Source organism: Denticeps clupeoides, chromosome 8, assembly GCF_900700375.1.
Source record: "Denticeps clupeoides chromosome 8, fDenClu1.1, whole genome shotgun sequence".
NCBI lineage: Eukaryota > Metazoa > Chordata > Actinopteri > Clupeiformes > Denticipitidae > Denticeps > Denticeps clupeoides.
In genome coordinates this window covers 4,798,270-4,823,543 of record NC_041714.1, presented here as the reverse complement: position 1 = coordinate 4,823,543, position 25,274 = coordinate 4,798,270, and the positions used below count along the sequence as shown (strand labels likewise).

Genomic DNA, 25,274 nt, shown 5'->3' with positions numbered 1-25,274 from the left:
TGAAATAGACACAAGGCGTACCAGCGAAGCGAGGAGCACAAGCAGCGGCAGTCAAAGCAAAGCTGTCGGTGCCGCAGCCAAACAGGAAGCTAAGAGGGTAACGCAGGATGGATATTGCATTTTGTACGTTATAGAACAAAACTGAAGTCACAGAACTGGCTCCATCCTTGTCCCCATAAGCGTCACAGAGGAGGTGCACTGGTAGTGTACATGATATAACACACGGCCCAATTTTTCATGCCATTGTAATAGACATAGCACATTGGGAGTGTTTGCAAATGTCTCAAGTGTGTCTTCAGAATTTGCATAAATTACCTGTAATCTGTAACTTCTCATCTACCCCTTTCTGTTGATGTGTAATTCCTTCAGAAAAAGAACCTATAATGTTTTTATAACATTAGCTCGCAGTGATAACGGATAGCTCTCACATGCCTGCTTTCTGGATGATCTCCTCCCTTTCATCTCAGTTTCCCTCTTGTCTTGTCATGGGGCAGTTGTGGCCTAGCGAGTAAGGTAGTGGACTCGTAGTGGACTCAGAAGATTGCAGGTTCAAATCCTGAATCGCCAAGGTACCATCCCCACACACTGCTCCCAAACTAAAGTGCAGAAAGATTCATTTAAGCATTCTGATTGGTGAACTAATGAACCATGTGCTATGTCTTATAGTTAAAATTTTGGATGCAGTATATCTGTAATTGCACAATAATAAGGCATTACATTTTACATTTGTGGCATTTATCAGACGTGGCATTTCCAGAGCGACTTGCGATCAGTAGTTACAGGGACAGTCCCCCCCTGGAGCAACATAAAGTGTCTTGCTGAGGGACACAATGGTAGTAAGTGGGATTTGAACCTGGCTTCTGGTTCATAGGCGACTGTGTAACCCACTAGGCTACTACCACCCCTATTATTACAAGTTGAGGAACAAAACGCATTACACAAATAAGAAACTGTCTACTTATTGTAATGATTTTAAAATATATAAAATAGGAAACAAAACAATTAAGAAGTAATGGTATGAATAGGGTGAAAGTAGCAGAAATTGTCGATATGTCTGAAGTACAAGGCTATTCAAATCATAGTCTTCTAGGATGGGCGAAGGGTTGCGAAGCCAGAATTGATTAACCCTGCTGTACTCAGTATGTATAGCATGTTTAGTTGTGTGTGTGTGTGTGTGTGTGTGATGGTGAAGTGTTGACCCCGTCTCTCGACAGAGCGAGAGAGGACTAGTGTTTAGCTCGGGGCCACCGTGCCTCACCTACACCTGCCTCTACCTGAAACAAGAAACCGAGAGGTGGGACTCACATGGAAATCATATTGTACAAGTCACAAAAGAAATGGCCACCGAAATTCTCCATATGGCCCAATATCTAAAAAGAAAAGGTCCTATACAGGTGAGTGTAATGTGCAAAGAGTAGAAGTCAGATTTATCACGCTGCATGACCAGAATGTTCTTTAATATTTAACTTTAATAGACATGTGACAAAATATTACACTGTAACTAGACCTGAGATAAAAACATAGTGGGTGGGTTTCCTGCTCATGGATTAAGCCAAGTTCTAGACTAAAAGTATTTTTAAAGGGAAACTTCCATTGAAGTTCTCTTTTAGTCTAGAACCATGCGTAATCCATTAACAGGACCCCTTCGTACCATACCTGAATTGCAGTAAATAAATTCGTAGTATAGATTGTGTCGTATGTCCAATGTCCAATGTAGATTTAGGGATAGGGATTTATTTTCAATCTACGCAGCGCTCCATTTTAAGAAGTGTGAGTGTGAAGTGTGTAATTATTTCTGCACCCAGAACACATCTATAAGGAGTTTGACACTCTACGTCTTTATTCAGTCAATATGTCACCAACACCATTAAAGAATGCCTCCTTCTTGTTTTATCGGTTTATTTATGTAAATCCCGAGGACGTCTTTGGCATAACATTAGCGAACAAGCCAGCGCTCAGCAGTTTGCAAATAGTGTTTCAATAAATTTCACTGGGTACTAACTGGGATTCATCACTTCCAGGACAAAGAGACCTTCGTCTCCTCAGCAAAGGATATAGTCAACAGCACCAAGTCCATCAGCCAGTTTCTGAAAGCCATCGCTGACCACTGCCTGGACAAGCACTGTGCAGACGACCTTGCCTTCATCGTAGAACAGATGCAAACCGTATCCAGCCAGCTCACCATCATCTCCAAGTAAGATTCAAAACTGAAACCGCACAATTCCGACTGTGGTAGCTGCCGCATCGATGTTCAATGTTCCAAAGTGGAACAAACTAAAAACGAAACGCTTCATGTTGCTCCAGTGTCAATGCGTTGACCCCAGGGAGCAAATCGTCAGACGAGTCTCTGGTGAAGAACGCACAGAACCTTCTCCGAATTGTCCTGCAAGGGCTCCATGCTGCTGAGGCTGCCTGCATCAGGGTAAACGAAACATACAAACCATACAACAGACTCAGGGAAGCACAAATGTCTGCTTTTCTTTAAATACTTGTAACACAACCTGTCTGAACTTTCCTTTTCGACTAAACAATTCTTCCTGAGTCTTTTGTCTGAGTTGACCGCCAGCTGGACGATTCTCCTCTCAAACCTGGCAGGGTCTCAGGCAGCCCGAGCCCAACTCAGATGGGGCTAAAGCCGCGGCCCTGTGCTTCCAGTGGAAAAAGAACCTCCTGATCCACCGGGCTCTGCAGATCTCCAACCCTGAGACGGATGATCTGGGCCTTCGCAAGACCGCCTCGCGCCCCGCTGCGCCCAGCCTGGCAGCTTCTGTCCATTTGATGGAGGGCTATAAGTGAACAGCCCTACTTTCCTCGGGCGGCGTCCTGTTCAGAGAATCTGGTGTGGAAATCGAAAAATTTTCTGAACTGGTTGCTTTTAATTTTTCATTTAGAATTGCAACTGATCGTTTCCAAAGTTTCACCCCTGTGCTTCTGCTTTGTAATCAATTCATTCCATTAACTATAAAAGCTTGTTAAGCAACATAATTAGTCAGTACTAACATGCAAATACATGCACTAGTTTAATGATGTTGCTTAAACGGCCTTTAAAGGGATTTCATGTGCAAATAAATCATATACTCTGACCCCAACATTCTCCATTTTTCCAGCGTGCATTCTTTCCCTTCAGATGCTGTTAGTGACATGATACACGGAAGAAATGAGTGAGGAGACGTTCCCTGATGCACTTCATTTTGGTTTGGCAGCTGGTCAGTAGCGCTGCTGGAGAGTTCTGGTCTGTTTTACAATAAAAATAGGAAAAATAAGTTTCCAAATGAATCTCAACCACTGAGGCACAAACCAAAAAACAACGTAAACAGTGATAGCACTAAATTAAACATGTTTGTCACCTTACGTTTCTCTCTAGGAATGCAAAAGAAATACACACATTTTCATTTTATTGAATAAAAAAAGCAAACTTATACCAACACAGAATGGGATTGTGGGAATTCCTTCTGACAATACCTGTCAATCAACAGCAATAAAACAACAAATAGTGTGAAAAGCTGATAAAAGCAGATCTACGGTATTAGGGTACAAAAGAAATGTAGCACCATACAACAACGTAAAATTTCTGCTTGTTTAGTTCTCTATTCTCATCCATATTACACATTAATCAACACAAAAAAAACTACCAAAGGTGACAGAGCAAAAACGTATTAAAAAAGACCTCCGATATAGCAGTAACGTATGCATATGAATTACAAGCGTTATAATATTTCATAAAAGTTGACTTTTTTTTTTTTTTTACTCAACCACACTTTCATAAAAAAAAAAAAAAAAGATAACATGAATACTGAACCTTCAGTATATATATCCCTTTACAGTTTTGATGTGTGCTCGTGTTGCTACACAGTACAGTATGCAGGCCTAATCTACAGTCAACACCGCAACCGAAAGCCATGACAGCGCTGAGCGATATTCAGAGGCACATTAAACAACAAAGCCAGTAACTTCATTACGGAAAAGAACCAGATACATGGAAAGGGTTAACTGGAACCGAACATTTTTTCTGTTTAATTAAACTTCCTGTGAATCTTGTTTATGTGAAAAATAATGTTGATATATTTATGTACATAATAAGAATAAATAAATACATAAAGCTTCAGAGATGTACAGCTACAAGTGCCAGGGCTCGAATATTTAGGAAATCATGTACAGAGATAAGTGGGAGCTCACTGATGTGATGTTTCGGGGTTTTTTTACTGACAAAATGGCGAAGCTGTGGGGTCAAAAGTCTTGAAAACGTCTTTCAGAGGCCTATCCACCTCCTCTTCCATCCCCTCGTCCTCCTCCTGCTGCTGCGCCCCCTCTTCCTTGATCTCCTCTTCTTCTTGCTGCGCTCCTGCTGCCTGACCGCTGAGCCTGGCCTGCCTGGGGTCGGCGTACGGCGGCCGGATCAGTCCGGCCAGGGCCTGGATGGGCAGGTTGTGGACAGCCGGGGCAGAGAGGGTCGGGGGGTCCTCCCCTCGGTCAGCAGGGCTGCCACCAGAGGCCGTGTCGCAGTCGTTGGCCTCGGGCCCCGACAGGTGCGGGGGTGAAAGTTGGGGTGGGGGTGGTGACGCGCTCTCCCGCTTGGCCGGGTGCTTCAGGATTCCCGCTTTTTTAAGGACTTCGGCCTCCTCTGCAGGTTTGGGGGGCTGGCAGGCTTGGCTGCGGGGGTCATAAAGACTGATGCCCCCCAGTAATGTGGTGGGGCTCTCCAAGCCTCCTCCAGAGGAGGACAAGCGTGGGGCGTAGGGAGGCAACTTCTCTGGGTCGGCTTTAGGCGGCGGCCCCGCCGTGGCTGAACCACTGGCCCGATGGAGCCGAGGGTCCAGCCCCGGGCCCCCACCAGAGGAGCCCTCCTTCACCACAGGAGGCCTGGCATCCAGGCTGACTGAACGGCTAACTCGAGGGTCTTTGAGAGTGCGTGGGTCCAGGGGCTTGTCTGATTTGGGCTCCCCAGTCCTGACGGACCCCCCCGCTCTGGCCAGTCCCTCCTTCAGACGAGAGGCAGCCAGCCGCGGGTCAGGCTGGGTGCAGGACACGTGCTCAGGCTGTGCGTTGAGGGTGCGGTTAAGCTGGGCGTCGGCGATCAGCGGGGGCAGGGGAAGGTTGATGGAGGGATCCTGCTTGGGCACCAGAGCTGGAATGAGGTCCTCCGGGGCCCAAACCACCGATTGGGCGAAGAGCGGCCGCTGCAGCAGGATGTCCACGCGGATATGGCTGAACGGTTTAAACTGGCAACGGGGGTCCCGCAGTGTGGCCATGGGGCCGGGGTCCAGCGGGATCAGGACCGCCCTTTCCCTCAGCTCCCGCTCACCCTCCTCGTCTTCCTCGCCCGCAGGCGGCTTGTGCGGGCCGGGGCCGCGTTGGGGGTCTGGTTTTGAGGAACCGGGCTCCAGTGGCTTCTGCTTACGGGGATCTCTGGAGAGTCGGGGGTCAGAGACGGGTTCGGCGTCTCTCCTCGCCTCTACGGCTCGTTGTCGGGGGTCCACCTTCACGCGGGGGTCACAGGGGAGGGATCTGTCCTTCTGCAGCCTCGGGTCAGTGGGGGCCTGAATGGCTGCCGGGGACTGTGTCTGCCTGGACTGGACCTGCTGGCCCTTCAGCATCTCATTCTGTTTCTGTAGGGACTTCAGAATGGAGGTGACACTGCTGCCCTCCTCCTCGTCACTGGAATACCAGTTTGTAGTAGTTTCATCTGAAAATGTCAACATTTGTAAAAATGTAAGAAATCCTGTTCATGCTCTGTAGTGGTAAGTGAGACAAAAGAAATGATAGAGGAGACATCTGGCAACTGAAAGGTATTTTGGTTGCAGTCGGTTGGCTGTTTCGGTCCCTGACATGGCCGTCAGGGATATAAAATGTCACATGGTCAGAGCAGCCATGTTCCATAGTTACCCTCGGTTTAATTCATGACGTATATTTATTAGGGTTCACTGTGTGCTTTTCTTGTTAGCAAAAGAATCTGGCAGAAAATACAGAAGTAAATGTTCTCAGTGAAACAATGGTCCAGCGAGAAAGAATTACTAATTGCACTGATATCGCATTCCATTATCAACAATATGCATGATGTATTTTTTTTTCTATTAAGTTGTATTCATCTAATCTTCATTTCTGCAATGGATATGGATTGTTGGGGCTCTCCAAAGGAAATTTTATTTAGATGGAATGAACGATGTAGGGCCACTACATAAGTGTTTATTGGTTTACTCACTCAATCCATACTGAGGGCCTACCCGGGGTCACAGGTCACAAGGCAGTGACTCACGGGGTGTGGGGCCAGCCCAATTAATGGTAGTTTAAAACATGTATTTAACATATCTATTTACATATATTTAAGAGTCATACCAACCACTGGAACTTAATTAGAATCTCTGCAATTAGAATTAAAGCAAATGTGCTCCCACACTAAGAAAATAAGTAAAGCCCCAGCACAGTGTTGACTCACCTCCACCCTCTGAAGCTCCGTCTCGGGTTGCGGGGGGCTCAGCCTCCCTCTGCTGTTGGCTAAGGTGGAGGAACAGCGCCTTCTGCACAGCTGGCAGGAAGGCCTGCATGGCGTCCTGCCCCTCTGATGCCCCCTGCTGTTGAACCTCCTTCATGAACGCTTGGACCTCCTCTGTCAGGGCATGAGAATGTTGAGTAATTAATTATTTGTGAAAATATGTTATTTTGCTCATCACCATGATGATGCTTACCTTGACCTGTGTTCTGGTTGCTAAAGAGTGTGTTAAAGAAGTCAGCAGGACTCTGTCCCAGAGCTGGGAAGGGCATTTGCAGGTCAGACATGGAGGGAAAAGGTCCTGGCTGATTCTGACGGTTCATATGGGGCATGTTGCCATGGAAGGCCTGCAGCTGGCCTGGAGCCATAGGTGGAGGCATGGGATGGCCCTGGCCAAAGCCATGCGGTGGTGGCTGCTGTGGGGGACTCTGTGGCATTCCTGGTCCACCATGTGAAAGAGGGGGGCTTCCAACAGGTCCAGGAGATCCTGTGCCCAAGACCATAGGACCACTGGGTCCTGGTGGCATCATGTTTCCAGACTGACCTTCATCAGAACCTTCTCCATTCCCCTGGCTTTCAGTAGGGGAAGAGCCACTGTAGAAAGTTGCCTGACTGTAAAAAAAAAAAAAAAAAAAAAAATAGTCATCAAAAGTCCATAATAATAGTAACAGTATAGAGTGGCAATCTAATAAAACATCCCCATTATATGGCTTTGACTTATTTGATGGAATAAACTATTGCCATTCCTGAAGAATCAATAGATTTTAGATAGATTAATAGATATGTACATTTCAAAAGAAGTATTTATGATGTTACACTAATGTTCATATGGATCTACACTTGCTAAAAAATGTTTTTTTTCCCATTGGTGTGGATGTGGTGGATGGCAAAAATGTGGTGTAAACATAATAACTCAAATGGTATGAAACCAGGAAATAACTTGACAGACAACTGACCTCGAAATGATTATTTCAAACATTCCTTTTAAACATTTTAAATGTACTTTAACTCACCCAAGAGCAATCTTTTGTGCCAGGTCCACAGTGGGCTGTACTTTTATCTCAAACAGAGAAGGAATCTTCTTGCCCCCCTGGCTGCCGTCCAGAGGGCTACTAGGACCCGGTGTGGGCAGAAGGCCTACCCCAGGGGGTGGTTTTGGGAGGGGGGCGATGCCTTGCTTTCGCAAGTCCTCCAGCTCCAGCTCATCCTCTTTAGCAATCTCTTCCTCAGCGCTGATGATCTGTGTGTGTGTAAAGACATAGTGACCACTGTGTCCCTGAGCAAGACACTTTGGGGGACTGTCGCTGTAACTACTGATTGTAAGTTGCTCTGGATAAGGCCATCTGATAAATGTCATAAATGTAAAATGTAAATGCTGACAAACAGCATCAATTATGAAGCAATTTTTAAATAATAAATTTCAACTAAAGCTAAACTCACCTTATCAAGAAGTTCCTTGGTCACATCGGTGAGAGGATCATGGGAGAATTTGCAGTTGTCTCCTTGATAACACTTTGCCCCAGTGTGAAAGAACTTACAGGGATATTCTTGTGCATTTAGGGGTCAAGGAAAAGATTTCGCCCGTTCTAATGCACATTATTGAAAAAACAATACAGCTTGATATTTGACAACTCGACTGATGGTTTGTATAAGGGGAATTACATGAGTGGAGAGACAGTGGAGAGAGAGAGAGAGAGAGAGAGAGCACAGCACGGGTGTAAAAAGAATCATGTGTGCAGCCTGTATAAGGATATTGTGCATGTAAATGCAGTGGTCCCCTTTGCTGCAGTATCCTTGCAGGTAGAACTTACACAGCTCTTTCTTCTTATCAGGAACAACATGCTCATGCTCAAACTTGCACTGGCCTCCCTGTGTGAAGACGGAGAAGATCGCAGTCACTATGGGTGCCAGTGTTTCCCACACACAGATTTTACTTGGACAGGCTGCTCGGGAATAGTAATGGACCTCAAGGTATATTTGGTTTATCCTTTTTTAAAATAGATTTTTTTTAAGTGTCTGACAGAATAATGTCATTTTTGATTGTTTTGTCACTGGGTGTCCATACAATGACATATGGAAAGAAATAGCAAATTAAGCACTATATCATCAGGAGCCCTCAAGAGTCCATTTCAAACGTTTCCTTTGGCTGCCCACCAGTCAGTTCTGGATAATTACTGCTACTAGTATCAAGAAAAACAAAATAGGCAGCGTGTGTAGGCTCACAGCCACCGGGTCAGATAAAAAAAAAAAACATCAATGAGATCAAAGAGGCTTTGATTGTTAAATGCAGAAATGCTTAAAATGTTATGCAAAGTTCTGTATGGAGCTTTAACTTTAACCCAATGGGTACAAAGTGACAAATGCTGAACTTTCGGGTGCACTCGTGTGTGCCTGAATAAAAAATGGGAAAGTATATATTTTATATTAATGGTAAGATTCAAGATATGTCACATCAGGTCTTTATTCTTAAGATCCAATGAGGATCTTGCTCTAAGTAGAAATGTGTCTTGGTTCTTATGGGCTAAAAAAAAGATACAGCAAGGACAGTATCAACACTGGGTATTGTGTGTACTTCACCTTAATGCATCGACCCTCCAAGAAATATTTACAGATGTATCTGCCATTGTGTTCAACGGTATGTTGATTTATGAATTCTTGAGTCATAATTGGGCGTTTTTTCTGGAAACCGGGTGGTCCCTTTCCTTCCTAGATGGATCAAAATACTGTCAAATGTTAGTGTCTGTTATTGTTTCAGACAATAAAAGTCTAAATATCGTGTATGTCAACAAAGTCACACCATTTTGGATCCATCTCCAAACATTTCCCCTCCATGGGCCCTACCACGGCCCCAACTCTTGCATTTCTGCTTCTTGTTCTTTGGAATCATGCCACGCCCCCTGCCCATACCTCCTCTGCCACGTCCTCTCAGTCCGCTATCTGAAAAATGAAAATACGGAAGTAGAGATTACATAAACTGAGACAGAACACATCACATACCGATCAAATAGGAGATCCACTTCCATGGAAGTGGATCTGCGCTCAGTGCTGCAATTTCTAAAAGTAGACACAATATTTTGCCAGCCGTATAAAATCTGTTCCTATATTTCAAAAGAATTCTTTTGCTGGGTCTTTTGCCACCACGCCTGTATTGGGTGGAGTGAAGCGGAATCTCCATGTGCATGAGAAGATAAGATAAACACAGACTGACAAGGAATGAGTCTCATACACGGCTGATGTTTCTGTAGACCCTTCATGCCCGGTCTTGACTGCTCCTTTGGGTGCCCCCCCTTCATTTGTCCGGGAGAGTCTTTACTGTGTCTATAGTGGCACGAGTCTTCAAAGAAGTCCTCCTCGTCTTCCTCGTAGTCATATTTCTCCTCGCTGTAATCGCTGTACTTGTCGCCATCACTGTTCTTATGCTGCATGGATCTCTGCATTCTGCCATGTCCTCCGCTGGACTCGCGGCCGTGCTGGACAAAGCCATCAGAAGCACATCACTGTCAGTAATAAAATAATCTCATTTTACCTCAACGTTGAGAAGGAGCACAACAGGAAAGGGGGTCCTGACCGATGAACACTGGCTGTCATACTCCCGGTAGCTCGCTTCCCTCTTCTTGCTTTTAGGCCGTTCTTGGCGCTCACGGTCTGAGTCATAGCTGTCAGAGCTGGAGCTGCTGGAGGGAGAGTGGTGCTGGGGGGACAGAAGGAACGGGACAGGGTTTCCAAAAGATGCAAAACCAAACCAAAGGTTGTGGTTAAAGCCTGAAAGCTCAGAACATACCTTCGGTCGGTCACGCCTCCTCCTCTTTGACTTCTTCTTCTCCCTTGTTTTTCGGTACCTTTTCCTCGAGTGCCTGTGCGCCTTGTCTTCTTTGTCTCTGTCCTTATCTCTCTCTTTTTCTTTGTCCTTCTCTTTGTCCTCTTCTTTCACTGCAGTTGCTTCCTCCTCAATGCCAATGCCTTCGTCATCAATTTCTCCATCTTCCAATTCGCCATCCTCCCTTTTGGAAGGAAAAAAGAAAACATGAAATGAGTGTTAAACATAAATGCCCCTTAATCCTTTCTACAGTACACTGTAGCATGTAAAGTAACAACCATAACCTTGAATAATGTCGATTACTTTAAATTAGTTTCAGCCACGCTTTTTTTTTTTTTTTTTTTTAAACACGCTTAAGCACAAGGCCTTAAACGAATATTTATGTCAGATGTTGCGATATTTGGAAGTGATTTCTGACCGCCTGACAGAGACCAGGAGTTTGACTTGGTTCCTACATTTTGCTCTTGATCTATTCCAGCATTGTTCACTTCATCTACAGTCAGTAAGGATGAACTCTCTCTTTGATAAAAATATGTTCAATGCAACTTGACTTTCAGGTTTCGTGTCAATCTGTGATATAAAATCGAATTCTGTCCACTCCCCCAGTCAAACCATCACCACATACATTATAGTGCTGTCCTCATGCTGTTTACACCATTTCAAATTATTCTACAGTATAAAACATTACAAGGCAAATGAATATGCAAAATACCAGGACACAATTAAGGGTCAATTCTAGTGCACCACACACACATTTCTGGACAGAGTGGGGGCAGAGTTTAATTCAGGAGAATTTCAGGCATACTGGGGAGGTGTCCCATTAAGTTATGCACTGAACCTATCTAGTAGGTTGATGAATGACTTGGACAAATTCAGGCAAAAAGAGACAGAGCCAAACCCCTCAGACTCAACATGAGTGTTTCAGAAGATGTGAAGAATTTAGCCTATTTCACAAAAACTGCAATTTCTCAACTACACAAGAAACATGTCTACTGTAATTTTAAAAATATGACATCATATGCCACTGAGATTGAACAAGCGGATATTTTCCTTGTATACAAATTGTATGAAATCTTAATATTCATTCTTGAATTGCGCAAACAATGCAATTTAAAACATAACCACCAAAATGATGACACTTTCAAATATGTGTTTTAAAGCTGATCGCGTTCACTGCCATTTTTGAAATTTTGTTATAATCTTCAAAGTACACGTCTGCTCAAATGATTTTATTCTAAAATAACAAGAATTAACACAGTTGACGGGAAAAGATCTCCGAAGAGAAATAGTTCAGGTTGATAAAACTTTTGCTCACAATCTTACTCCAACTATCCTTTGAACAATATTATTATTTTTTTTTTTTTTTACACAATCCCAACTGGAAACAGGGAACCGACTGACTGACAGCTACTAGTGAATTTTATTTTTGACCAGATGTGCCTTGCACAGGTTTCTGACTTTTATGAAGAACCACTCCTGGATCTTATCGTCATTATATGTGTAATTGCAAGGCAGACCTGAGTTGGGCCACTGGTGGGAAACCAACTCTCTACAGGTCAGTCTGTCCCGCCATGGCTCCGACCCATAACTCCACCCACACTCGAACCGTTCGAGGGGCGTGACAGAACGTGTCTGTGGGCGGGGCGTCAACATTTACATATGCAAATAGCTTAAAGCGACCCAGACACTTTATTACGCGTAGGGTGAAACAATTTCGAGTTAATATTTCCAGAAACTCGACGACTCTTGCAACAAGTCGACGTATTTTGTGATAGGAAAATAGCGCAGAGTGAAACAGCACAAGACCGAGAGAACTGAGCGCGTCCAGAAGGGCGGTGTCGTGAAGGAACTACGCCTGGTCGGAGGGAAAACGAACTTCTCGGAATATAATGGCATGCACTACGATATGGTTATTAAACGCTAGAGGGAAGAAGCCTGTTCTCGCCAAAGCCCACAGAAAACGACGCAATGTTCAGTTAACGTCAGATGCTCGCAACTATTAAAGAAAAAAATATATAGAACATTTCAGGATCCAGACATGAACCTGCACAGAAGAATTTTCAGATAAGAACGTTACTCGACCTTTCGTCCCCTGCCAGTTCAGAGTCTGTCATGTTTTTGTCAAGAACAGGGGGATGGGGACTGGAGAAAAGGCTCACAGAAGCCATGATGGTTGGAAACGGAAATGCCCTTCTCCGCCACAAGAGTGAGATGCATTCGGTCACTCAAGGAGACGTTGGCTTGTGAGAGATGATGAAGGATTGTATTAGTCTGGAAAAAAACTCACGGTTACACGTCTCAACAATGAGACAGTAAACAGACATTATCCTCTGTCATGTCACTGGTGATGTGTTAACGCTGTAAACACAGCTGATAGCCCAGCTTTGTTAATATCCAGTCGGATGACCGCTGTCGTGGTGAAACATTGGAGACGGAGGATGAAACAAACATTTTCGGTGTATTCAAACCCCTGCTCCAGATATGGCGCCCGTAAGACTGTCGCAAAATGGCTGCGGGAAAACGCAGGAGAAATTATACCCCTCCTGGCGGGGAGCTGGACCTATCACAGCCACCCGGGTCCCGTGGTGGGGACGACGAGGCAGCCGTCGATTGGATCAATTTTCTCCGCCTCCCAGACCGTCTTGCGTTTCTATTGGCTGGAGTCGCTGTCAGTTCCTTCCGTTGTGAAAAGAAAGTCAAGGTAGGAAGACGTGCAATCGAATCGGCCAATGAAAATTTTGTCTTTACGAACCGCAAATGCAGGAGCATAAGTGCATGCAAATACGTTTTTAAATATTCGTGTAAATTTATCCCACTTAATTTTCAGTAATCGACCGTCCCGTAATATATGACCGCAACCTTTTCGCTGCCTGCCAATGTGTATGTGCCGTGTCGCCATTTTAACAGCAGGTGTCAGCATAACCCAGCCGTCCAAAATAACAAAAGTCATTCGGCCCACGTATTTCATTAATTAAAAAAACATAAAGAATAAACGTCTATTTTATTCCAATTACTGGTACGGAGAATCGCCGTATATTAATTTAACAAAAGTCATTCGGGCCACGTATTTCATAAAAAAAAAAAAACTGTCTAATTCTTGGCACGTGACCACTGAATATTTACTCATCGAATATAATTAATAATTTTAGATTACATCGAGATGTTTTATTGAAATATTCCCCCCAGAATGTAACAGTATGTAACACGGCTGCTGGCTGCATCATGTACGGCCGAATCTCTTCTGATCAGCGCCCCCTCTCTCACCTGAAGGTGGCGTCCTTCACCACGAGTCCCGTTAGTTTATTACGATCTTCTTTTTCTTTTCTTTTTTTGTAAGACAGCACACAGGTAACGACGATGCGGTGGGAGGGTTTGCGCCCGGACAGGGTCCTGCTCCAGCCGTGCGCCATCTCGCTGGGAACTGTGGCTGCAGGACGGACATCACATCATGGCTTTTATAAAGTATGCAGTATGCCTGCTGATGGGTGTAGCGACGGTCAGCTTCTGTCATGAGGGCAGTCAGGTCAGTAACTTGATCTTTTTTTGCACTTGGGAAATGTTGATATACACAGATCTACATGATGTGGGTGTGTGTTTTTAATTGTGCAAATCACTCATTTGGGAATTTTATATTAACAATATGTTTAATTTGCTTATTAGCACGTTTCATAAACCCCAACATAACAATGGCAGTCAATTGAAAGACAGAAGATAAAAAAAAACCAACAACATAAAAAGAAATGAAGACTGGACGAGGTTTGGAACTTTTTTGATAGGCCGGGGCTAAGCAGGGTTTGAAATGTCATTACATAGCCAGACAGCAGCGAGAAGTAGCTCCATAATAGATGAGCGATTCTGGAATTGCCACCTAAAAAAAGGACAAGAGTTGGCGCAGACGAGGCAGATCAGGGACACGTTGAGATTTATTGAATTTTTAAAACATCAGTTCTGACGTGTTGTGGAAGAGAGTAAAATCTAGCGAGAAGAGAAATATGCATCATGGACCAGTGGTAGATTGTACATGCTGTTCGAACAGAAGTTGTAGACGTTCCGTCTGCGAAACACACGCCATTCATTCACACTCTCACACCTACGCTCAGTCCAGAGTCACCAATTCGGGAGGAAACCGGAGAACCTGGAGGAAGATAGTGCAAACTTCACGTGCACAAGGTCGGAGCCAACACACGGCTTCTGTTCCCTGGAGCATCTGAAAGGTTTACTTTGTTGTGTTGCTGACCAAGGGAAGACTGGATTGAGACAGGGACAGATTAAGAACAGGTAGGAACAAGGAGTAGGTACAACTAATAGGTTGTGCGGCAAGAGAGCAGGTAGTAGATTTGGCATCAGCTATTATGCAATTAAATGGGAGAACATGGTGACAGCCTGATGAGGACATTTGGGGACAAGGAGCTGGGAAGTTATTGTTGTGCAAGTCGTGGTAGATATAAAAATTACAAAGCTGATGATGAGTAGATGGCTTCCCAGGGAATCTGATTATTATGCAGATTTGGCGTTAAAAATAGCCATCCTGTAGGTGAACAGATGTTCTTTGTGAGCCTTAGCGGGAACACCAATTTTGAATTTCTTGAATAGTTGCTCCACTGTGTTTATTTTATTGTTTATTTTCATATTAAAATACCTTCTCATGAATCAGAATTTAGATTTTGTCTTTGTGCGTTCAGAAGCCCCTTAGATATCAATATCAGACCATCTGGATACGGGTTCACTGCCGTCAGCGGATGGCATTTCCCTCGAACGGATATGAAAGTAACAGAGGGCCTACTGGACTTGCAGACAATGCTTAGTTGTACTTGAATGTCTAAATTGACTAATTTTCACAAGATTATTCCCTTTTTGTGTGCGATAGGTCAAGGGAAGGCATTACAGATTAATTTATAATAATAATTTACATAATCTCACTCCTAGCATGAAAGGCTGTAGCTTTCAGCGGATGTGTGTGAAGTCTAACTAGCAAAAATAATTAATCATAGAAATACAGCTTTGAACCAAAAATATGTCTGTTTGTAAAATGTGGAGTTCATGGCTAGTCCCTCCTCTCACGTGGGCCATTTTCTGTGCCATGAAAAATACACACAAGACCAGCTTTTAAGGCTGTGGTCCCAGAGACATCTGTCCACCAGCTTTTGTTCAGCTGCTCCCCAATTCTGAGAAGAAATCCATAACGGGAGGAGAGACCATGAATAAATGGGTTTTGTTGACTTTGTTGGCCCGTGGCTTTTAATCCAGTCGAGCTATTAACGTAGAATTTTGCCACATAGTTTTTAGATTCATTACGACTGCAATGATTCGCTACCCAAGTGTTTCTATGGGGTTCTGTGTGTGTGTGTGTGTGTGTGCACTAAACTTTCGTGTTAAATTGAGAATGACGTGTTAATGAATGTGCTCATTCATAGGGCTGCGTGGAAAAGCACAGACTGATTGGAGTTCTTCGCCAAATGGAGAAGTTTTTAAAAGGGCAAGAGATACGCTTCACTGAAGGATTACGGATTATGAAGTCCAAGCTGGCAAGCCTTCAGAACTCGGTGTCCAAGCTTCCTCAAGCCGATGAATCTTCTCGTAAGGTCCCATGTACACCCGGGGATACGGTCAAGCCCACGAGTGATTGGCAGCTCTAACTGATGTGATTCCTCGATTCAAGGCTCTGTCGGAGCGCACTACCTCTGCACTGGCCTGTTACTGGATCGCATGTAGAGGACCCTAAGAGGATTGTCTTTTCATCATATCTATAAATGTTTCTTATTTATTTTGGCATTTTAACCTTTTCCAGACACCTTTCTACAGACTTGTTTTCTGGAAAGTGTAATGTTATTTCCTCATCCGTTCATTCGTTAGTAGAGGTGTAAATCTTCGCTGGTCTCATGATTCGATTCGATTACGATTATCAATGCCTCAATATCGATGCAATGTGATGCATCCTATAAATCTCCTACGTGGTCACATGATGTTTTCAAATACAAGAGTTAAGGTCTCGTAAACCTGTGTGGACGCTTTGATTTGGTAAAATGAGCAGAAAAACTGTCGTTGTTCAGTCCACGCTCACCTTGTAACAGTAATATATACTGGTAGTTCTCCTTTAAATGCACACGGCACTATGCTGTGGGCGGAGTTAGTCATCTGGCCTGGTCCTGATGCAGGACGACTCTCCAACAAGTATGGATGGGCGATACCACTGATTTCCTATTTGGTCCGACACAGACCAAACTGGCTGGGATCGGATCAACTGAGTCACGTTGACGTGTGAGGAGCAGTATTTAATCCGGCACGTTTACTTTCAGTTGGAACGTGGTACAGAAATAGATGAGCAAAAATTCCATTGTACTAGTATCGATCCAATACTGATATCAACTTGGTATCGATAGTATCGATATTCAGGATCAATCCACACATCCCTATCACCAAGCAGAGGAACCGAGCAGACTGGACCAAGCTCCTGTGGTCCCTTTATTATTTTATTTCGCATTACACGTACCAAACGTTACTGCTTTTATGTAATGTCCCAGTCTCATGTATGAGCAATTACCAACATTTACCTGGGCGTGGCGGAACTGAGGTGCTGTAAGCATAATAAATAGAGAGCGTGTTGGGCCTCCTTTCTCTGCATGCTTCACAAGCATTTCCTCCACTACACACCGACCCAAACCCGTTACAAGCCACAGATGCCAGAAAAATGCCTGGTTCAGACGTCCGTGGAGTCAGGCCAGGGCCGACTGAACACAAACAGTTTTACTCCTCATTGGAGAAAATATAAAGCAGTTTTCAGGCCAAACGCAGCAGCACCGCACTCAGCGCAAGACATTACGGTGGTTTTTTCTCCATTCTTGCTTTGTGTGTTTCAAAGTGGCAGAAAGAGCAATCGCCCGCTTTGATTCTATTGGTCGCACGCTTTGATTCTATACGTCACGGCACATAGAGGTCAAAGTTCAACAAATTTTAACCTTGACCATGGTGTGAGAACAGCGTGCAGCGCGAAACTCCTACCCCGGGCTGCGCTGTACTCAGATCAGGCCACACAGTCACTACCGGCACTACTTTTTAAACAGGAAACTCACCAAGCAACGTCATTAATATATAATCAATTATGTTCTGCACTGTATAGATGCAGAATCGTCCACGTCTGCATCGCGATGCATACAACTCTACAATTCATTTCAACACTCCTATTCATTGGCAGATCTTCTCAGATACATAGCCAGTGGGAAGCATGGCTGTAAAGTCATGAAAAGTAATGTAGAACACTGCACTTCATCAACAGAGCGTTGGCAAGGACCACAAAACGTTCTCACTATGTTTGATTATGCTGATGAATTCATCTCTGGCACACAATAGTAATAAATACACTGATTGAACAAGTAAGGCATTGTTAAAAGTGAGTTTTCTTTTGCTCTGGTTCATGGCTTGATATGATTGTTTCTCCTTCCCCCCCTCTCTCTCAGCACCCTCCACCTGTCCTTCTCTAGAAGTTCCAGCTCACGGCAGGAAGTTTGGCTCCAAATACCTGGTTGGTCATGAGGTCCATTTTATTTGCTCTCAGGGATATAACCTAGCTGGGTCTGGAAGTCGCGTGTGTCAGGAAGACGGCAGCTGGAGTGGGGTTAACGCTGTCTGTAAAGGTAGAACACTTTCTTACCTCTGCATGGTCTGAATAATTGTGTGTGGCTTGAAATATTATTACGCCAGTGCAATGCACAAGTTTCACCGTGAGAGTGTTTTTTTTTTTTTTATATATATTAACAAACGCCAGCATGAGAGAGAACGTGGATCTTACAGTGAGAAGTAATTTTTGAACATTTCTCATTACAATGCCAAACTTGTCTGATAGTATATAAGAAGCGTTTATTTTTTATTTCAATAAACCGAAGCAGTTTTACATTGCTGCGCAGTACGGTGCCACTCAAAAATGAAGTTTTAAAATTTCATCTTCTCACCACCCAAAATGTGCTGGTAATGTTAAAAGAATAAAAGTGGTGTTCTCAGCAGTGAGAGGTTTTACGATATGCAACATTATGGTATGGTAATCCTGTAGCATCAGAAATCTGAAATGTAGAGGAGAACAAACATAGCTGACCACTGAACAACAAATCAACACAGTGAAATAACACTGTGACTGAAATTATTCACTATTCCCCGATTATATGGATTAGGAACTCATTTTTCTCCATGTCCCATGTATCTGGAGTCTTGCTCAGGAAATCTAGTGGTGCTGTGAACAGCTTTCTGGTGTGTTGCGATGTAAAACCAGAAAGCTGGCTGATGTAGTGTTTGACTGAAGGCAACACAGTGTGGATGATCCGTTGATTTCATCTCAGATGAGACCTCATTGCCAAAAATGTAAACCAACCGTGATTTCATGTGCAGTAAGTAACGGAAAAAGTTACTTAAAATAAGTTACATTTGCACTACAATCTGCTTCAGTCCATTGAGCTGCTTGTTAATATGAATGTATCTGAATGAAGCTTGGCACATTTAATATACATAACAAAAGGAAAATATTATGATCATGAAAACAAGAAAAGTGTATTAATTTTATTGTTATAACAAGAAAAACAAGCTTCTCATGATAGCAAGTTGCTAGATATTTTTTTTAAATACTACCTATTCTCACTGTGACTTCTCATTCTTTTAAGATAAATGTATTATGTGAAGTGTAACAATCTTTTTTGATTATAATTCCATATTATAATGATAAACATTTCTAACATGCCTAGCTCTGCAATCTGGATTTTATACTTAACACTTGTACAATTTACACTTTAGCAACTCCCACTGGCGTATATCAGTATATATTCACCAGGTCTGAATACCTTGCCGACTCTGAACCTCTGGCTGGAAGAATAGTGTCTGAGGCATAAACGTTGTTGGCATTGTTAGCTGAAGAATAAGTCTGGCCATGACACCTCACTCTCTGCTCCCAGCACTAAGCCCTGTCACTACGCCACCCCTTTCCTGAATTGATGGAATTCCTTGGCCGGGGTGTCGGTCCCCAGCGTATTATTACGGAGACACTGGAACGAGTCCCCGTAGCCCATTCAGAGTGACCTTGCAGGAGCGGGTTCTGAAAGGGCGAGTGAACAGCGAGTGGCGCGGTGGCCCTGATAAGGAAGAAAGGCTCCATTCTTCAGCCTGGACGGAGCTCAGGAGCCGCACTGAATGAAGCTCTCGTTAAAGCAGCATTAAATGTCTGGAACCGCTGAAAAAACACCTGTACCGCATTCCTCTCCGGGCGCACAGTGTTCCCTCTCAACGGCCTCCGCGCTTCTTCTCATACCGCACTGCCAGGAGGGCTACTGTAAAAGAATCGGGCCGCGCTCGTGTTTCGTCCCAGAACAGAGCGACCCCAGACTCTTTTGTCGGGAGTCCCCGTGGGCAGGGGTTAAGTCCATGCACATTTCATTAGAGCAGGTCCATGGTCTAATAGCACAGAAGTATGCTAAGCATGCTATTGATGGCTCCCTCCGCTGGCATGCGGCGAGACATTCTGAATAGTACAGTCGGGCTGAGAGTGCCGCAGAGCGCGGTCCACACCGACCGAGAAGTCCACCCCGACGGTTTCATCCCTGTGCGCCAGAGCTACATTTCATGTTACACATGTAATATGATTTGTAAAAGTTAAAAAACATCACAGAAGGGTTAAACCCTTTTTTTTTTTTTTTTACATCTGCAAACACTCTGGCTGTGGCCTCCAGGGAAGGCAAATAAACACACGAGGATTAGGAGGCACGTCGTCAGACATTCCGTGCCTGAAGATCTGAGATTTTAGGGTTCGTGCCCTCCAAGTTTCCATCCAAAGGTTCACTGAAAGCCACATTATGATTGGAACACCGGAACAGTGTCTGTACCGACATCCATGATGAGCTTTTTTTTTTTTAGACTGTGCTAAAACCTACACGCTTCATCCAAAATTGGTGTTTTAATTAGTGTTTTATTTTTAACCTGTCCTGTCGGGGAGCTTTAGAAGAGTACGGCTGATAACGTTCTTCGCTTGCGCAGATGTAAACCAGTGTGGCAGCAGCCCGTGTCAGAACGGGGGCTCCTGTGTGGAGGGAGCCCACCAGTACAAATGCACCTGTCCACAGAACTGGAGCGGCACCCACTGTCAGCACCAGACCCAGACAGGTGGGTACGGAGACCCGGGTGTCCCTCTGTGTTCCTTGTCCCATGCCCTGTATGTTACGTAATCTCTGTGTATTTCTTCGGTTGTCCTGTGTCGTCCAGCCGTTATTCAACACGTGTGTCCCTGTCTTTGCACGTCAGTCAGGAATGTGTGAGATCCCCTCACTGACTGAAGCATATGTGTCTGTCTGTCTGTCTGTCTGTCTGTCTGTGTGTTGTTACACGTGGTGTATGGTTGTGCTGCCCAGTGCTGCACCGGCCCACGTCGGGCCGCAGGGCGAAGGTTAAGCCCCCTCTCTCGCCTTCCCTCTCACGTCCAGCCCCCCCGGAGTGGAGCGTGATGAACGACCCGGCGTTCAGCAGGAAACCGCGCTGTGCCAAGGTGGACCGGGCACAACACTGCAGCTGTGACGCCGGCTTCCACATGAGTGGCACCACTGACAACAGCATCTGCCAGGGTAGGCCTCACTACATTCCTGTCTCAATTTAGGTGTGGAGCAGGGGTCAGGAGTCTAGAACAATTTCAATCAGAAGAGTAAAATTCATACATGCACAAACATACATCTTCTAGTTAGTATTGGTACACATGTTGGTGAATATTGTTACCTCTGGAATTTTGTGAATCTTTATCTGTGGACAGAATTTAGACAGAATTAGCATCCGTACCCTCATTAGGAAGGAGTGAAGTGAAGTGAAAGTGAAGTGACTGTGAAACACTGCAGCCCAGCACATGATGACACAACCAAATGTGTCCTCTGCTTTTAACCATCACCCTTGGTGAGCAGTGGGCAGCCATGACAGTGTGTGGGGATTCGAACCGGCAACCTTCTGATTACGGGGCCACTTCCTTAACCACTAGGCCACCATCGCCTGCCAGAAGCGCAGATGGAAAAATCGATACGTCTTATTCTTGTTTTTTGCTGCCATCCATTTGTTTCCTTATAACGTACAGTAGTTTATAATATATAATAAAGGTATTTTGGGGATTGCATAAGAATTACTCTATGGATGTTTTTTAAAAAGTGATGTACGATCACAAACATATAGTCATAAATACATTCTATTATGTTTCATTTACTTGGACAGGAAAGGAACCTACTTAAAGTTTTCACCTTTACAGTCTGTGTGATTGGTCACTGAGAAAGTTAGGCCACTTCTTCCACCGTTCATCCTCTACTCTCTTTATTTTATATGATCTATACAGCTTCTACTAGAAAATGCAGTCGTCTGCTGTTCCTCTCAGCTGTGTTCTTCTTTTTTGTCTGATTTATGAAATGTCTGGCAGTAGGAGCGTCCATGCGAATGCACACGTGTATTTTCTTTCCCCCTGTTTGCAGATGTGAATGAGTGTGAAGTGTACAAGATGGAGCGTGGAGGACAGTTGTGCGCCCACGAATGTGTGAACATCCCTGGCTCGTACCACTGCTCTTGTCCTAGAGGTTACAAGCTGTTGCAGAACGGGCGGAGCTGTGAGGGTGAGTGACGGAGGCGCTGGAGCACAAAGGCCCATTCACACAGTGTGGAGTCCAAAGTTAACACACTGAGGGAGGAGAGAGATTTACATTGCAAAAGCCATGAGGTCACACTATCTTAACCTCCGAAAGCAAGTAAAGTAGCCTGGAGGGTCCAGCATGGAATGTGTGTCTGGTTCAGAACAAACTCGGCTATTGACCAGCTGACGTACAACGTAATAAGTTTACAAATCCTCCTTCTGCCATTCAGTCCCAGAATAACATGCTGAAGCCTATACTGCAGAAATGGGAATGACACTATATGCAGTTTAGCCATTGTTCTGGATAACTAAATGCATCCACTAAATACTTTTATTTATTGATTTACTAAATGAATTTATTCATATACTATTTATACAGCTGCTGACCATCTTGGCAATATGCTGGGCTCCTATATATCTGAATGAATAGGAACTGTACAGTTAGAATGTACTTGCACTGCTGAAACTGTACGACTAATAACACATGTTATGAAAGATTTTCTTAGTTGATTTGTGCAGTTTCAGAGTGAAAAGAAGAAAGGAATACCATGCAAAAGTTTGGCCGCCCCAGCACATTTGAAACCCTCGAAAATCTGTGCATAGATCTCAAAAGAAGTCTTTGTAAGGACAAATGGGCAAATATTACCCAAGTAAAAAGTGAAAGTCCCTTCGCTGCTAGAAAAAGCGTTAAGAAACTGTGATATCTGAGGAAGAGTTACTGATTTTTTGCACTGACCATTTTAGCTTCCAGGCCAAATCTTACAGAAGTGCATAATGTTAAAGCTTAAGCATTTTGTTGGCCTCATAATTGGAAGGTTCAAATCCTGGTCCAACTGAGGTCCCCTTGATCAAAGCCCCGTCCCCACACACTGCTCCCCGGGTGCCTGTCATGGCCAAGGGTGAGCAGAGGACACATTTCGTTGTGTCACCGTGTGCTGTGCTGCAGTGTTTCACAATGAATCACTTCAGAAAAATCTTGGTGACTTTGGTCAACATAATAATTTTTTTCACAACTGGCTATGTCCCTGCAGTTCATCCACATCTGTAATACGTTCAGATTCTTGCTACTATAAAGCAGGTGATGGGATTGTCATCTTGCTATTAAGGATTCTTTAAGTGGAAAGTCTCCTTTCTCGTAGTGGTTCTGGTACTAAGATGGCCTGGGAGTGGTCTGCAGGACAGTTTTCTATTCCCAGCAGCCTCTGGAACAGATGACCTCTGGAGCAAATAACCTAACTGTTACCCGGTGAAAAATTATCCAGGATAGACAAAATTATGGGAACAAAATGGGAAAAAAAAACTCAAATAAACACACCACCATTCTTACCGTTGCCAGGGGAAAAAAACATCGAAACAAGACAAGTCTCCAAATCCTGTTCCTTTCCTGCCCTCTCTTCAGCTTCTTTATTTATTTTACTTCCCTCCCTCAATATGCTGTCTCGTGGCTCCAGATGTGGACGAGTGTCTCACACAGCAGCACAACTGCACCCACGGGACGACCTGCATCAACACCGGCGGCAGCTTTCAGTGCATCAGCCCCGAGTGCCCACCCTCAGAGGGCGATGTCAGTTACGTCAAGACCTCTGCTTTGTAAGTGTTCGCACGCTCTCCGTGATTTCACGAGAGACTAGAGCTGCGTGGTTGGCGTGACAACACTGAGCGATTGCATTTCCTGGAACCAAATTCACAAAATCTGTTTCTGTCTGCGTGTGTGTGCACTGTCACTGTCATTTTGCAGCCAGTGTGAGAGGAACCCCTGCCCAATGGAAAGTCGCTCTTGCCCACTGGCCCCAAAAACCGTGTCCTTCCACTACCTGTCCCTCCCGTCCTCCAGACTCCAGCCACGCTGTTCCGCATGGCCACCGCGGCCGCCCCGGGACGGCCAGGCCCTGACAGCCTGCGCTTTGGCATTGTGGGCAGCAGCGCCAGGAACCTGTTTGTCATGCAGCGCTCCGACCGGCAGACTGGCGAGCTGATCCTGGTGCAGGGGATCCGCGGGCCGCGGGAAGTCAGCGTGGACGTGGACATGTCAGAGTATATGGACCGAACCTTTCAGGCCAAACACGTGGCCAAAGTGCACATCCTTGTGTCACCATATAGTTTCTGAGGACACCTCTGTGCGCCTCTGTTTGATGGAAAAGGGTGGAGAAGGTCACAAGCCTGTAGGTCAGTCTAACCTGGAAGGTTCTTTTGTGCATAGCCCAGTTAGAACTGTTCTATTAACAGGGTTCTTCAGGAAACGATTACATGTGAGCTATGCTGCAGAGGTTCATAAGTGAAGATAATGAGCAAGAGGAAGTGAAAGGCTAGCACCCAATCTGGCCAGATGGTTTGATCCCAAGAAATCTTCTCAAGAAACCCCCCTCCAAAACCTACTCAAGATCAGGAGCCCTGTTCACATACATGCACTGCTGTTTACTATGTTCACTTTTCCTTTGTGCCGGATATTTAACTTAGAACCTGGTCATTTCTGTTATATACAGTCGGTGTCCGTATTACTCTTCAGCCAGGAAACTATACAGTATATCAGGTTTTGTAACTATTTTTCTATTTTTGTGTTGCACAAAGAAGTTTATACAGCTGAATAAAACCTGAGCTACAAGGTGTTATCTCGTGGACGTGGAACTACATTACAAAAGGGTTGAATGATGCATCAAAATGACTAGGATTGGAAGAAACGTGTTGAATTATCATGATCAAAGATCACTGAAATATCAGACAGCTGAACTTGCGTTATACAATGAGAACCTAGAGGATTTGGACTAAACAGTGATGCCATAAATGTAAAAACTGTATCCAGAACGACTTACAGTCAGTAGTTACAGGGACAGTCCCCCTGGAGACACTCAGGGACACAATGGTAGTAAGTGGAGTTTGAACCTGAGACTTTGTGGCGTTCTGGTTCATAGGTGAGTGTTTTATCCACTAGGCCTCTAGTGGGTAGCCTAATACATAAGAAAGCCACTTGTTAATGAGGCTAAATGTAAATTTGCTAGAATTTTTTTTTGGAGACAACATTGTATTCTGGATAACTTAAAAATGATCACATGGTCTGATAAGTCCAGATTTACCCAGTTTGAAGGGTAAATTTGGTTTCTTAACGTTATGTGGCAATAAAACGAAGTCCGCTGATTACCTGAATATACTGAATGAACACAACTTTCCACAATTTATTCTTCCCTGACAGCAAAGCCAGGATTGATTGGGCTCTAGCACTCAATTCAGACATTTTCCCCAATTCTATACTGACTGGAACAATAGCAGTCAGGAAATCAGGAAAATAAAAAGTCTCAGTGCGTTTTCCAATTATATCATTGGGGAGACCAAAATGGAGTAATGCTGACCAC

At 44.4% G+C, this 25,274-nt stretch overlaps 3 protein-coding genes across 4 annotated transcripts; 2 read left to right on the top strand and 1 right to left on the bottom strand.

The window, feature by feature from the left end:
- The first annotated feature begins 487 nt into the window (after positions 1-487).
- LOC114795387 (catenin alpha-1) lies at positions 488-2,938 on the top strand. 2 transcript variants are annotated; one of them, XM_028988596.1, is made up of 5 exons: positions 488-569; positions 1,215-1,394; positions 2,022-2,194; positions 2,305-2,422; positions 2,596-2,938. In XM_028988596.1, the coding sequence occupies exons 2-5, from the start codon at positions 1,338-1,340 to the stop codon at positions 2,794-2,796; spliced, it is 549 nt and encodes a 182-aa protein (XP_028844429.1). In that variant the 5' UTR covers positions 488-569; positions 1,215-1,337; the 3' UTR covers positions 2,797-2,938. The 2 variants fall into 2 exon arrangements, with proteins under 2 accessions (XP_028844429.1, XP_028844430.1); XM_028988597.1 differs by lacking the exon at positions 488-569 and having other exon boundaries at positions 1,073-1,394.
- A 440-nt stretch (positions 2,939-3,378) lies between these two features.
- On the bottom strand, positions 3,379-12,800 carry zc3h6 (zinc finger CCCH-type containing 6). The gene is made up of 12 exons (XM_028988533.1): positions 12,387-12,800; positions 10,269-10,488; positions 10,056-10,178; positions 9,714-9,957; positions 9,285-9,424; positions 9,065-9,193; positions 8,242-8,356; positions 7,928-8,037; positions 7,501-7,727; positions 6,684-7,099; positions 6,434-6,604; positions 3,379-5,683 (listed from the first exon to the last, which is right to left on the bottom strand). The coding sequence occupies exons 1-12, from the start codon at positions 12,470-12,472 to the stop codon at positions 4,200-4,202; spliced, it is 3,465 nt and encodes a 1,154-aa protein (XP_028844366.1). The 5' UTR covers positions 12,473-12,800; the 3' UTR covers positions 3,379-4,199.
- A 218-nt stretch (positions 12,801-13,018) lies between these two features.
- On the top strand, positions 13,019-24,533 carry fbln7 (fibulin 7). Its single transcript, XM_028988582.1, is given in 9 exon segments — positions 13,019-13,827; positions 15,719-15,881; positions 17,759-17,935; positions 20,313-20,438; positions 20,756-20,893; positions 21,773-21,910; positions 23,379-23,517; positions 23,666-23,751; positions 23,754-24,533. Coding segments are annotated over 9 exon segments (1,323 nt in total). The 5' UTR covers positions 13,019-13,752; the 3' UTR covers positions 24,035-24,533.
- Positions 24,534-25,274: the final 741 nt, after the last annotated feature.